Source organism: Perna viridis, chromosome 1 (genome assembly GCF_037379345.1).
Source record: "Perna viridis isolate PV_CMFRI_1.1 ecotype Kerala chromosome 1, ASM3737934v1, whole genome shotgun sequence".
NCBI lineage: Eukaryota > Metazoa > Mollusca > Bivalvia > Mytilida > Mytilidae > Perna > Perna viridis.
In genome coordinates this window covers 9,165,185-9,181,077 of record NC_142445.1, presented here as the reverse complement: position 1 = coordinate 9,181,077, position 15,893 = coordinate 9,165,185, and the positions used below count along the sequence as shown (strand labels likewise).

The window sequence follows — 15,893 nt, the reverse complement described above, 5'->3', positions numbered from 1 at the left end:
TAGAATTACGTGTGATCCCTTCCATGGCAATCTTTGGCACAAGATAGTTAAAAGCCTATTATATCTGTCAAACGATGAACACGGGTAAATAATTAAATTATTGTTTGATATTACAGGTCTGTAATCTGCTTACAGAATATTGTAGAACGTGAATTGATCTGCCTGAAATCATTACGTCTGATCAAGGCAATTAATTCAGTATATTAAATTTGTAATTAGAATTGTAAGTATTTTAACAGCTGGATATGAAGTTGCAAGATATGTTATTTTGGTAAAAACCGTGAAAATTCATTAGTTATTGATTGTATATATGCATACCCGACTAGAAATAATTCAAGGCGACTTATTTTACGACGGACTATCCATTTAACCCGGATAAAAACATGTGGATAAAATACTAGTAAAGACAGAAATTGTACTATACTAATAATTTGTAGTACACTTTTGTTTTGTTTTTTTTCGATTCAGTGACAGCTACACAAGTAATTTTTAAAAGAACTCAACCATTTATATATTTGTTTGACGACAGACAGACGTTAACTTGAGTAAACCGTCGTGAATTATTTAGGCTCCGACCATTTTTATACTCAGTGTGTGTGTGTGTGGGGGGGGGTAAGCTGGGATTATTAATATATATTTGATTGAATATTCCCCCATTACCTAACAATGTAGATTTATAACAAGAAAATGACAATAGCCTTTTGAATATGTTTATTTCATTCATTCGAAAATAATTATAAGAAGTCCTATTTTATCATCTTGGCGTATGATCAGTTGAAATAACTGACATGAACTTAGTTGTTGTTAGAAATTACATACTTTGTTTCTATCATTTGTGTTATGACCATTCACTGTAAATGTGTTAGAACAAATTAAAATATTGAAAATATTGAAATAATTCTCATCCTTTAAACTACAATGTGAATGGCAACCAAATCCTTATGGCGTATGTCCTATTTTTGTTACGCAAAGAAACGTAGTTGTGACTATCCACAACAGCTACCATCAATAAAATTCTTCGCCGAATGCAGCTTGATACGACCGCACACACACACACACACACACACACATATATATATATATATATATATATATATATATATATATATATATATATATATATATATATATATATATATATATGTGTGTGTATGTATGTATGTATGTATGTATGTATGTATGTATAAGTGTGGTGACTGAAAGTTGCATGTGCGGTTAAAAACAGGAGGCGACATCTGCTGATCTGGTGTAAGTCCTGTCTTGAAGCTCTCAAGAATCTGAACTGTGAACAAGTTGGATGGGAGGTGGTTCCAAAGTCTAATACCGGTGGGAAGAAGGAGCATTAATCTGAGAGTAGCCACTAATTCTCAGGTTTGCAGGGTGGAGATATGCTGCTAATGGGATATCAATTAGGTCGTGTGTTATTCTATACATCAAGAGAAGCTTTGAATTAGTTCTCCTTTGTTGTAGTTCTTACCAGGCAAGGTTGATGATCATCTGGCTGGTGCTACTGGTGGTTCTGTAGTCATCGTTGACATATCTAGCTACCCTTCTTTGCACTGCTTCTAACTGGATGATTTGTGGTTGTGTGAGTACCCCATACTGGAGAGCTGTATTCCCGGATTGGTCGTACTAGGGTCTTCTAGTTAGGCTTGTAACATCGTGATTTAATGTCTCTTGGTAGGCTTGTGTGTGTTATGCCTCAGGAAGCTTAAGCTGTTGTTTGCATTCTTCGTTATGACATTGACATGGTCGTTCCAAGATAGTTTTTCAGAAATGCTGACTCCCAGGTATTTGCCTTTCTTTACAAATGATAGGTTTTGTTCTTGGATGTTGTAGGTGGCATTTATTGGTGTTTTTTTAATTGTTGGTGATCCGAAGTACCTCACATTAAGATGGATCGAATGACATCTGCCAGTCATATTCCCACTGTTCTAGATTCTGTAGTTCCTCTTGTAGTATGACAGCATCACTAGGTGTTTTGATTTTTCTGTACAAGAGGCTGTCATCAGCAAAGAGTCTGGTGGTGGATTTTACTTTCTCTCTTGCAGATCATTGATGTATATCAAGAGGGCCAAGTACAGATCCCTGTGGGACTTCCTAAGTGAGGGATGTTGTTGATGAAGAGTGGCCATCAATTATGACACTTTGGCTTCGTTCATTATGGTTGCTTTGGTTTTGGGGTCGCTATGGGTCATTTAATTTTTCTTCAGAATAGGAACACAACTGCTATCACATTTCTTGCGGTCAATATACGTGTACAATTTCTTGGAATTTCTGTCACTGGATGTGTCATCTATGATATAGTTGTTGTGAGCGTTGTGGCATTCTTTCTGGACATCTTTTTGTAGAGATCTGTACGTATCGTGGTCTTCCTTTTTACCACTTTCTTTAGGTTTATAGAAGGCTTCTTGCCTTCTTCAGGTCATTCGTTTGATGTTTCTGTTTGGCCATGGTTTGTTATTTAAAGCGGGTTGAAGTTTTCTTAAAAGGTACTTGGTCTTCAATAATGAATACACATGCTGTCTTAAATGCATTCCATAGTTCGTTGATGTCAGTAGTCACGTGTTGAGATGAAATGGCTGATAAATTTCTGCACTTCTGCTTTTAGCTTTTCTGTGTCAACTCTTTTCCAAAGAAGGACTTTTCTTGGTGGTGGCTTTTTTTATTGGTTGGCGGAGTACTTCTGCGAAGACAATGTCATGATCACCGACACCTGGAATAGATTGCTGTTTGGTGACAAATGTTTGTCTATTTGTTGCGAAGATATCTAGGATATTGTTACCCCGCGTGATGAAATTGATTACTTGTTCAGAGCCAGTTTCATTCAGTGTCTCTGTAAGAATTTTCTGCTGAATGACTCTAGTTGCTGGAGATAATTGAGTTGTTGTTAAAGTCGAAGTCCGCCAGGTTAATGTCACCTGCTAACAAAAAAGTTACTTTGTGGTGTAGTTGGTGAGTGTCTTCTCTGACATATCAGTTATATAGTTTAAGTCACTGCTAGGTGATCGATATAGTGCTACTACGATTAGTTCCTCTTTGTCTTAACATTAGATTGATGATGCTACGATTCCAATGCTAGTCTGGATTATCATCTCAGTACCATCTATGCCACCATAACTGCTATTGATACTTCCCGGGGCGTAGCTAAACTTGTTTTAGTTGTACGCAAAATTACGGCGAGGGGTCTTGGAGGGGGTCGCTCAAGGTCCCCAGTAAGTCCGGCAAGGCAAAGCCCTGAGGGAAACTCCTGAATTTTAACGATTATGGAGCCAGTTTTTCAGGGCCTATACTACGTTCATGGTATGCATATGTGATAAAACGTAAACGTATGTATACGGAAAAGTACAAAATGTCCGGAATTGATGGTTTTGATATCGCCAATTACTTTATGGTGTATATTGGAGTATCATTATGTATTAAAAAGGATTTGTCATTGCATAAAACCTTTACTTCATCTTTAAAATGTGTGTTTTTATTTTTGTTACTTTTTCTGAAAGTACGCAACTGCGTATTCGCGTATAGGCAGCTACGCCCCTGATTTCCCCTCTAAGACTCAGATTTTCTATCTCTGCGTGCTATTATGTGGTACCGACTGGATAGTACTTCTCTTTCGTGTATACCTTTGTGGACCCATGTTTCACTGCCTATTATGATATCTGGTTTGGCTTCTTCTAGTAGTAACCAGAATGGATGTCTTTTTGTTCCGATACTCTTAAAGTTATTGGACAGTATGCGTAAGGTATTTTGGCTCTGTCTAACAGCTTGTGTTTTCTTAGCAACTCAAGCTTGATATAAATCTGAGTTTTGAATGCAGTTAAAAATTGACACTGGAAAAGAATTTGACAAGAAATCACAATTGGCACAAAGTTGTGGGAATATCCAGTAAATTGCAATTTAAAAAAAAATATCTGAAAGTACATGGCAGATTGAACTCATAATTACCCGTAAAATCGGTTGTTCTGATTTCCTCTGACACTGCAACACTGTTCTTTTTTATTTGGATATTGATATACAAATTGAAAAAATGAGAAAGGTTGCAAGTCAGAAGAAATTCTGGATTATAAAATAGGTGTGTCTATTTCTTAGTCATTTCTGATAAATACAATAGCCACAAAGTTACTTTTAGAATGGACAATAAATATCATAAAGATCCGTTCACTTATATTTGAGCTATATAGATGTCCCACAATTCATAGTAACCACAACCCCAAAAATCAGAACAAACCTTTCTATTGTGGTTAGAACCTTCTTATAAAATTTTATCAAGATCCACTACTATTCTATAAAAGTTCACAAATGAAAATGGACATGACATGGGCAATGACTGCTACACAGTTATCAGTGCAAAAGTCAAACCGTAGTTTTACCTTTCGCAACATTTGTCGCACATGAGACAAAAAAATGAAAGAGAAAGACCTACCAAAGCCTCCATTGATTATATGACAGATTTTGATAGAGTATATGACCTTATCACAGAAAAATATAAGGCAATAATGGAAAATCAAGTGTTACATCTCCACGTAATGGTGAAAAAAGGGGGATGGCAAAATGTTCAAAATGGCCCAACTTGAAAACTGTACTTGGATTTTGCCAAAATTGAACTCAACCTATATTTTATAGTACTAAACAACTTTGTAAAGTAAAAAGAAAATTCAACTGTTCTCAAGCTATCATTTGCATACCACTGGAGGACAGACAAACACACAACTTTTTGGAGGGATCATATCATACCTTTCAATTGCATGTGACAAGGTATAATTCAACAAATTTTGCAGGTTTAAGCTGTTAAAGAAATTGAAACTGGAAACATACAGATATATCATAACTTATAATTGTAAAAAGCACTTTGTCAGATGTGTTATTGTGTCTGTGAGACACAAATGATGCCCCCGCATGTGGTTTTGAATAAAACTCAGCATAGCTGAACGAAACTTTTCATCAATCTTTAACCAATTATGACAGACTCACATACCAAAAACCAGTCAAATATCTTCAAGCATTTACAAAAAAAAACCGAAAAACTATTATTTCAATACAATTTTTAAAGTGCAGGGCCCATTATTTTGGTAAAACTCAGCGTAGAAGAATGAAACTTATACTTGATTTGTAACAAATCATGACAGACTCACATATCAAAAAGCACTTCAATATCTTCAAGGGTTTACAAAAAAGTGCGGAAAACTGTTATTTCCATGAAATTTTTAAAGTCCAGGGCCCATATTTTTGATAAAACTCAGCGTAGTGGAACGAAACTTAATCTCAATCTGTAACTAATCATGACAGACTAACATACAAAAAATCAGTTCAATATCTTCAAGGGTTTACAAAAAAAAGTGTGGAAAACTGTTATTTCCATGAAATTTTTTAAGTCCAGGGCCCATAATTTTGGTAAAACTCAGCATAGCGGAACGAAACTTTAACTCGATCTGCAACTAATCATGAAAGACTCACATACAAAAAATCTGTTCAATATCTTCAAGGATTTAAAAAAAAAGTGCAGAAAACTTATGGGACAGACAGAATTACAGACAACGGAATTACGGACGGACAGGGGTAAAACAATATGCCTCCCAACTTATCGTTTATAAAAATTGTATTCACTGAATGACATACAAATTTTTTCATTTGTTCAAAGATGTAGAGCAGCATCTAATTAAACCAGAAGAATCAGGGATAAGATAATGAAAGTTAAGAATTTTTCTCTTCAGATCCTGTGTATACTGCACTAATTTCATTTAATACAAGTACTTTATTACTTCTCAAAACAAGGTATTATTTGAATTTGGAATTATTTTGGATTTAAGAAAATAAATAGAACCAAATGTATAAAATTTAACCTTACTAAGAGAGTATGTAAGTTTGCCGGCACGACTAACCCTCTTAGTATGGATTAGTTTCACAAACTATTTTTTAGTCATTTTCTTAAAAACAATTCCAAGTTCAAATAATACCTTGTTTCAAGTATTAGTCTTAGATTTGTTAGATTTAACAATACTTGTTTTTTTTTTTGTTATACATGTACATGTTTTAAAAATAATCCTTGCCCTTACTACCAATAACATAATAAAAACATAGGTTTTTACAAAATATTTTTTTCAGTCTATGTAACAAAGCAAACATCTTAAATAATTATTTCTTGATCTCCAATTTCTTCTTCTGATGGCAATTCTATTGTCTCTGGGGGTACATAGTTAGGATCTACTAATGGCAGACCTTCACGCTCGCGACGCTCTAATTCTAAAAATGCCTCTCGCCACACCCAGTTCTTCATTCTGAAAAACATCAACATGTTCTAAGTAAGAAAATATTTCAAAACAACATAGATAACAATTCCATGAAAGGGCTCAATTTGAAAACAATCTTGTAAAAGTGTAAATGCATACCAAGTTTCATGATGACACCTTAAGATATACAGAAGATTATTTTAGCTGATTTGGCATGAAAACCATATTACAAACATAATATATTAACTTAAATAGGATACATATATTGTTAAAGTGATCAATATCCTTATCAGGTTAAAGAGCAAATGTTCATCAATATATATTTACATGTATTATTGTCAAATACCAGTAAACATCTTCATGGGTATACTTTTTTAGTTTTGAAAACATGGAGTTCTAGAGGTTTATACACTTATACTCATTGTTACATGTATATAATGCTTGCTTTTGGCAACTTATTCATAAACTGTTTTGGGGTAAATCCCATAACCAATACCAACTACACTTTGTAGCATGGAAGCTTGTCGTAGAATTTTATTAATATCTCCAAAGTTGTACAGTATTCAAGTTATTGCACAAAAATTAAGTGTCTACAGACAACAACACAACAAACCGGCAGATAGAGTGGAGTGGCTACTAGACCTACTCTCACCATTGGTGATGCAGGTGAAAACCCCAGGAAATGAAGTACCTTGTATCAGGTGCATACATATACCACACTGCTCCTCCAACAAATGTACACGAAACAATCAAAAAAAGAAACATGTTCTTTAAAAACATATCTGCATCTCGGTCATAGGAATCAAAACCAAAGGATACCCAATTCTGAAAAGAACAAGCAAACATGAAAGGCACTATCAGCAAAGATGTGTTACAATTACTTGTAGAATGATTTATTTATTTTAACAATTATCATGTTCTTTTAGTCTGAGGGTTTTTCACATTACATATTTGTCCATAGCAGTTCAATTAGGCCATACAAACACAACATGACAAGAAAATAAAATTAATTAATCTTTTTTTAATACACAAAAAATTGACAAAGAGCCTCATCATAATGTTATTGTAAGTGATGGATTTTATATACTAGCCTGTGGTCATTTTCACAAAAAAATTGAAAGTGTTAAATTAGTCGTATGTTAAGGTGTCATAAAGGATCAAAGTATTGTGCAGTTATAACTTACAACTAATTTCACTCCTACATTTTTTTGTGAAAAGGGCTGCTGTTATGTAATTAAGGATCTCCTTGGATGGAAACACAGTACAGATAATATATCCCTTGGGTCAAAATACAGACAAACTCCATGGACAATTTTTGAATTTCAAAGTCATTGTGAAAAAAACCCTTATACTGAAATTCAAATATATCCCTGTGTTCTACTTGTACATGTATGATGTATATTGAAAAAGTTTGCCAGAAATATTACTATCTTAGTGATGGTGATATGTTATCACAACTAAGTTGCATTCTCCAAGGAATCTAATGCCATGTAATTCTAGAAGAGAGAATAAATGTTATGAGTAAACCATGTATTTATTGCATATCATCACATGTTACATACATGTTAAAGATGTAAAAGACCTCAACATTTTTTTACATAATTTTAATAATCAATGCATGTATCTCTACAACATAAAGTCAGTCACTATGTTTCATTCCTTACCATATTAAAAGGGGATACACATAAGCATGTTACTGATTCAAACAAACAAAATAAGGAAATGAATTTAGACTAATTGGACATGGGCAGCAAAAGCTATGTTTCAGACTCCAGGAAATTCAACTTTACTTATAAAAAACATCTACTTATATAGAAGATGATAGGGTCTGCTAAATTCTAGTTATTTAGGAACCAAGGTTTTTAGTACCTATGTTAAATCAACACAATATCAAAGAAAAAAACACCACTGTATAAATCATATTGATGAACTTTGAACTGTTGGACTGTTTTCTTATAGATATTCAATAGAAATGTTATGCTTGGATGCTGAGAAAATGATTTTCTAAGTCAAAATTGTCCACTGAACATTGCTTAAGAGTGCTTATCTTTCAATTTGCCATAAGATTAATGAACAATGCAGTCTTAAGAAGAAAATTGGAACTTAAAATGTAGTCTAGAAGCATATACAATGATTGATATCCAATGTCTTGTGTGCATGTATGCATACTAGTATTCCAGCTAAGATTTGAAAATGGAGGGGCACATGAGAAGGGTACTTGAGCAGGTAATGGTTACATGAGAATAATTGATTTGTGAATGATAGCCACGTTTAAAAGGTAAAAAGGGACCTAAATACAAATAAAATATGAATAAAACGTAAAAACAAATTGTTAAATGTGATCCTAAATTCTCGGCCTTACGGCCTTTGTCAGAGGCAAAATGTATTAGGATAAAAACTGAAAATCTCTAACACAGAGACAAGGTGCCCTTCAAAATTGATCTAGAACATTATGAGATATGTATCAAGATCAAGATGAAAATTGCTAAATTGAACAGCAGTTGAAAACAGGGTTATGGTGTCTTAATAATGTGGGTTTGGACATTCATTCCAAAGGGTTGGGCAGTCCCAAGAAAGCTGATGATAAGCTGTTATAGGAACTTTCATTGATTTTCGCCTGAACATGTTTTCAAAAAACAGTTACTTTCATGTTGTCAACTCTGTGGTTTGCTTCTCGAAAATGTTCCCCAACTGGACAATCCTTTCCATTGGTGATGCTTTGTTTGTGTTCTAAAAATGATAAACCAACCTCCTTGCTCACATAAACCATTTTGCAGTGTTTGCAAACCACAGTTACAATTGATGTCAAGGAATAAAAAGCTTTCTTTGGTGGTGTTGAAGGTATATCTGATGGATCGATGGTAAGAAGAAACAAAATTGATGAAAGACATCAAATCATGTTCTTCATCCTAGGATACCCCAAAGACATCGTCTATGTACCATTTGTAAAGGTCTGGTACTGGGGCTTTGTACTCAGAGAATATTTTTTCCTCCAGGTAGCCAACAAATAGACCAGCAAAGCTGGGTCCCATTTTAGTTCCCATTGCCACCCCACCTGACTGGATATAGTGGTTGCCATCAAAATTAAAGGTATTGAGGTTGAGGACAAGTTTGGTAAGCCTTAAGATGTCAGTTTTGACATAAGGGTTGGGTCTTCTGTCAAGGTAATGCCTCAAAGCAATCAAAGCATCATTATTAGGGATGTTTGTATATAGAGCTGTCACACCCATAGTGAAATGTTTGAAATCTGAACTCTCAGGCTCAAAATAATCAAGAATACTGAGGGCATGAGTAGTGTCCTTGATATACAAATGCAAGTGGGTAGGTTTTCCACGATGGGCATGATGATTACATGTATGTACTAGACAATACATGTACTATATAAATGTAGATTGTACATACCGGTATATGGCATTTGAAGGAAAAAGAGAATTATTTGAATTGCAATGTTTACTTCATATAACTTGGGTGACACTGCTCATTCAAATTTTTTTTGGGTATGTAAGAATTGTAATAAAATACTTCACAGGCAAAGCTTGATAGGGCTGCAGAGGTCCAACCCTGAACAGTTGGGGCAAGTATGGACACACCATTCAAGGTTGGTATAGCTCTGAATTTTGGTTGTAATTAAATATTTAACACAGGAGAAGAATTTGATCAGAATTGCTATGTCCCTTTTTGATCCCTTATTCCTAAATAAGCACAACCCCCAAAATCAATGTAAGCCTCCCTTTTGAGGTATGGCACCTTTGGAACAATTTCATAGAGAACCATACACTTTCACTCAAATTATTATTTGTACAGCAGGAAAACGCTTGTTTCTGGACCCTTTTTGGCCCCTCAATCCTAATCAGTTGAAGTGGCACCACCTAAATTCAATTCATGTGGTGCTGAAACAGTGATTTTTCAACTTTTTTTAGAGGTGCCTGTCCAGACTCTATGAAAAAGCTTGTTTCTGGTCCCATTTTTGATCCCCAATTCAAAAGTGGTTCAAAATTAATCTCAACCTTCTTTTTTTTGGTAAGACATCTTGTGGTGCAATATCAAAGAGATCCGTTTACAATTGATAAAGTTATATTTCAGGCATCATGTAAATGCTTGTTCTTGGCCCTTATTCCTAGATGGTTTGAGCCACAAACCCAAAATCAATCCCAGCCTTCCTTTTGTGGTATGACATCTTTTAGAACATTTTCTAAGAGATCCATTCAAATTAATGAAGTTATTGTCTGAACACCATGAAAATGCTTGTTTTTGGCTCCCAGTTCCTAAAGTCTCATTTACTACTTCTGGGTCAAATGGGCACCCCTCTACGTAGTACCAAAAAAACACTGAATCTAGATCTATTCATTTATAAGTGCATAATTTGTGTGTATGCTGATCAAAAGTAGTCAAAATAAAGCTGTGAATGTGTACTTTAAAATCATATTTGTAATTAACTACAAAAGTATATGAATGCATGTATCATTTACATGTGTGAGTAACTTGTCTCTATGTAGTCTATGATAGTTGGCAGAAAAGGTAAAAATGTGAATTTTTAGTATAATTTATTCAAGTAAATTTTGTGAAAAAATTCTACAACCATTGTACCATTAGCATAACAATTTTGAAAGCGATGTTTTCCAAGCTTAGCAATGGTATGCAACTTCAATATGTCATTAGTCTTGGAAATTCACAATGAAACTTTGAAAATTATTTTTCAAACATGTAAAGTAAAGGAAGCATTAGAAGTGAATAGTGAGACCTACATGTAAGTGATTTGAGCCATAAACCCCCAAAAAACAATCCAAGCCTTCTTTTTTGTGGTATGACACCTTGTGGTACATTGTATGGAACTTCTAAGAGATCCATTCACATTTACATTTATTGTCTGGACATAATGAAAATGCTTGTTTCTCAGCGGTATTACCCTACAGGTACACCTGGTCCATGCTCCCAGTTTTTAGTGGAGTCCGAGTTGCTCATTTACTTTTTTTACTTTGTATGTATTATTTTGCTTATTTTATATTCTTTGTTGTGTATATGTATGTCTGTTTTCCATGTCTGGATTACATTCTTCTGATGTCTGCTAGAATCTTGGTTCCCTTGATTAATTTTTCTGGCTCATAATTCCTAAATGGTTGGAACCACAACCCCGAAACAAATTCCAAGATTCCTTTCATGGTATGGTGTGCTGTAATTTCATAATGATTTATACACTTATTGTCTGGACATAAAATGTCGACAGACAAAATGACTCCATGATATGATGAATATCTGACCTAAAATTTTTCAGTCTATAAAATGGAGCATAGGGTCATTCAAAGGGAGAAGAGCAGTGCAGGTCTTTGGGAGGGGATAAGCATGCCTCATCATATCTATCTTTTGAGGACATTGTATACAGTTAAAAAACCATGCATTTTATATGATCTTTCATGTTTTCGCCTGATATTTTCATTTTTTTGTTTATAGTCAAAATGCGCTCATGATGTAGAACTATCAACAAACCTTATTGCATTGTTTTTATAAAAATATTACTTGCAAGTTTTAAAAATAAATGTCAGTAGCTCTTGGAAAACATCATTTTTTTTGGACAAATAATTAACAGTACTTAAAAGATTCTTTTTTAAATTAACATCCTAAACCAAAGACCAAAATAATATTGAAACCAAGGGCTAGAATTCATTTAAACTCATTTAAATATAAATCTTATATGAAAATTTGGTGCTGAATTGAATAGGCAAAAAAGGTCTGATACAATGTAACTGTAGAACAAAATTCGGAACCTGATACTAATCTAAAGAACTAACAGAACAACTTTGGACATTTACATATATAAAATGTAACTTCCTTTTTCTTCCATAAAAGTGTAGCTTTCATTATACCAGTATTGTGAAATAGATCATTGAAAATATAAACGTATCTTCAACATTTTTTTTTTCATCATTAAATCCATGGAACAGCTATTTAAAGTATTGAAAAGTTCTAGAAAAGTAGCATATACAAATCTTTATCCACCTTTCTATTTGCTGTTCAAGAATTAACCTGTCCTTGGAAATAACATAAGTGTACATTTGTAACCCAATTACATGTAGTACTATATTGTATTCAAAGCAAAGCATAAATTTTCTACAAAAAGAAAGGCTATCATTTTTAGAATGTAAGCAAAGCTGTCAGTTTGGTGTGCATTTATTTACATCAGAAGTTATGTGTAAAATATACTCTCCTTGGTGGAGAACTGCTATACTTTTGGAACCTGAACAAATTATGAATATGAATCTGAACCACTAAAGCAGTACAAGTTAAAAACTACAAAAAAGGATCATGTATATTGCTGCAGCTGCTGGTAAGGGTAAAATGTGTATCAATAAACCTTGTTCAAAATGAATTTAAAACAGTTGCAACCATCCAAAATATAGACATGCAAGATAATAAACAAGAATATCAATTAACATTTTCTCAATACCTATCACAGCCATTACTACACCCGCCTCAATGTCCACCCAATGTGAATATGAAATAGGGAGCAAATGATTCTAGCATAGAAACCACTTTAGGAGATGAAACTGTAGTTGGAGGTATAAACATTCACCCCCATCAAAGAAAAGTGTCAAACCAATAGATAATTTTAACATTTTTAACCACAATGTAAATAGAGCACAGTTGTCAATAACGTACACAAATGCAGATACATGTAGCCTGTTTAACAAAATGGGTGAACTCATGGTGTTGGTCACAGAGAGAAACTATAATGTCATAGCAATAACGGAAATATTTCCTAAAAATCAATCCTTAGAATACAATGATAACATATGGATTATTCCAGGATACACACTTCAATGTCCAAGTAAAAAAACATTTACAAGCAGAGGTGTCATAATATATACCAAAAACTTGTTGAAGGCTTATGTAATTGATAGTCCAACTATGAAATTTATTGAACATATCCAAATAGGAATTAACATTGAGGTACCAACATATTAGTCACATGTATATATAGAAGACCAAGTACAATGGACATACAATGTGTGGAAAAACTATACCAACTTTTATCCAAAAGAAAAGTGAACAATATCAACTATGAATACATACTACATATGGGTGATTCCATTTTTAAGGAAATAAACTGGGAGACTTATACATCACTTATGAATTGTGAACATCTAGCAACAAAATTTCTTGACAGAGTAATGGATACGTTCTTAATACAACATTTGTTAAACCAACTAGAAATAGAGGGGACAATGTACCAAGCATTCTAGAACTCATCTACAGTAACGAAAAAGGAATGATTGTTGACATCTAACACTCCGCCCCCTTAGGAAATAGTGACCATGAAACTTTAGAGTTTAAATTTGTATATAATTCAAATAGATTACCAAATGAACATAGACAAGAAAAGCTATGATATTTTAAGGGCAACTATGATTCCATAAATAGGACGCTATCTAATGTAAATTGGGAACCGTTTCCAAATACAATCTATGTGAACGACCTATGGAATAGCTTTGCCGATTAGTTATCAAATATATGTAAAGAGAATATACCAGTGTGTAAATCTACACTGAAGTCATATATCACGCCATGGATGGACAAGGAAACATTGTCAATAGTCCAAGGAAAACGTAAACTATGGATGAAATACATTCACTGCAGGAATCTGCAAAATAAACAAAACTATGATCAAGCAAAAAGAAGAGCAAGTGCCAAAGTAAGGGAAGCTCAGATAAAATATGAGAAATCAGTAGCTGAAAAAACCAAAACTGACCCAAAAGCCTTCTGGAAATATGTCCAATCAAAAAACACGGTTAAAGAAAACAGAATTTATTATGGACGAGAATGGGGTGATACATACAAGTACATGTAACAGTACAAAAGCTGAACTCCTAAATACTTTTTTTTCAAAGTGTCTCCACAAATGAAACAAATCTAGACAATCTGCCACTCTTCAATGCCAGAACAGAAGAAACAATAGAAGAAATTGTCGTTACAGAAGACATGGTAGAACATCTCAACAAAGTAAACGAAAATAAATTGCAAGGTGCAGATGCAGTACACCCAAAACTAATAAAAGAGACAGTAGATAGCATTACCAAATTATGATCTACATTAATGACCTCCCAGATGCAATCAAAAATATGGCAAAGCTATTTGCGGAGAATACAAAAATTTACGCAAAAGTGAATACAAACGACGATCAGAACAGCTTGCAAAGGGATATTGATAGCCTAATGAACTGGTCAGATAAATGGCTTCTCAAATTTAACAAATCAAAATGTAAACATCTCCACCTAGGTCAAGATAATGAGCACAATACACCATGAGCCAAGAAATAATTGAAACTACTACACAAGAAAAAGACCTTGGCATAACTATAGAGAGTATATTAAATATCCTGGATCATATAAACTTACAAGTTAAAAAAGCCAGCCAAAAATTAGGAATGATCAACAGAACATTCAAGTATATACATGTAGATAAAAATATGTTTCTTGTGCTTTACAAGAGTATAGTGCGTCCCCATCTAGAGTATGGGAGCTCAGTATGGTCGGTCATAAACAAAAAAGAAGCAGTACAAATAGAAAACGTACAGAGAAGGGCTACAAGACTACTCAAAAACATCCAAGTTATGGAGAAAGACTGGTGTATCAAGGATTACCAACACTACAGTATAGAAGGGAGAGATCAGACCTAGTAGAAACATATAAGATCCTCAATAACATTGATAAAGTTGAATGCGAAAACCTATTTCCAATGCATGCATCAAACACCAGAGGTTACAAGCAAAAAATATATAAGTAACACTGTCAAACAAATAAAAGGAAGGCAAGCTTCTTACAAAGAGTAGCTGATAATTGGAACGGATTACCAGACAATGTTATAAAATCCCAAACTGTAAATTGTTTTAAAAGTTCCGTGAACGCTCACTGGGTAAACTATCCAGTAAAATTTGCGCCGAATTTCTATGGGCCTGAAGTAGGCATGATTAGAAGAGAAAACTTTATCAATATGGATCTGATTCTGAGACGCGATGAAGCGCAGTTACAAAATAACTGATCTCAGGACCTGATGAACCTGGTGAAGAATTATTGAAGCCCAGTGTGCTAGTTTAAATTGGCTATGTTCTACATGCAACTGTTGTGTTCAATATCGTATGCAAACCTTGGTTTTTTCAGGATCATAATCTGCAAAATGTTCTTTCAGTCTTTTGAATTCTTCTGTTTCTTCTAAAGGCGTTGTTGAATCGGGTCGAGTTGTTAAACTGTCTTTATTCTTTTTAGAAGTTGAGATTAAACAAAATGGTTGTCTGAAATAAGATTTTTTAAGGGTCTCATTGTAAAAAAATCGAAGAGATCTTCTAGTTGCCGTCCTCAGCAAGGTCGCCATGATTTTTGTAAACTGTAGAGGAGACGGAGCGACACTGAAAAAGTTACGGAATTAGAAAATATACAATAATTGGCTTTATTTATGAAATATCTCAGGAATTTTTTAACAACTTTCATTAAAAATTCTCTCTAAGCTCTTGTTCTTAACAATTCGACCATGACACTTTTGTTTTTTTTTTTTATTTCAAATGCACTAAATCACGGAAATATCCATCACCAAAGACGTCCACGAAATTACACACTCCGCTTACCGGTCTCAATAATTACCAACAAGAACCGTCAAGAAGCGACAAGAAACTTGAAT

General features: G+C 34.0%; 1 protein-coding gene across 1 annotated transcript; it reads right to left on the bottom strand.

The window, feature by feature from the left end:
- Positions 1-6,075: 6,075 nt before the first annotated feature.
- On the bottom strand, positions 6,076-15,616 carry LOC148627134 (NADH dehydrogenase [ubiquinone] 1 beta subcomplex subunit 11, mitochondrial-like). Its single transcript, XM_088568227.1, has 3 exons — positions 15,366-15,616; positions 6,919-7,052; positions 6,076-6,275 (listed from the first exon to the last, which is right to left on the bottom strand). The coding sequence occupies exons 1-3, from the start codon at positions 15,588-15,590 to the stop codon at positions 6,125-6,127; spliced, it is 510 nt and encodes a 169-aa protein (XP_088424353.1). The 5' UTR covers positions 15,591-15,616; the 3' UTR covers positions 6,076-6,124.
- Positions 15,617-15,893: the final 277 nt, after the last annotated feature.

Coding starts and splice junctions, on each gene's coding strand:
- LOC148627134 (XM_088568227.1), bottom strand. CDS start 15,590: ATGGCGACCTTGCTGAGGACGGCAACTAGAAGATCTCTTCGATTTTTT. Junction 7,053..15,365: donor ATGATCCTGAAAAAACCAAG/GTTTGCATACGA, acceptor TGTTCTTTTCAG/AATTGGGTATCCTTTGGTTT. Junction 6,276..6,918: donor ATGTATGCACCTGATACAAG/GTACTTCATTTC, acceptor GATGTTTTTCAG/AATGAAGAACTGGGTGTGGC.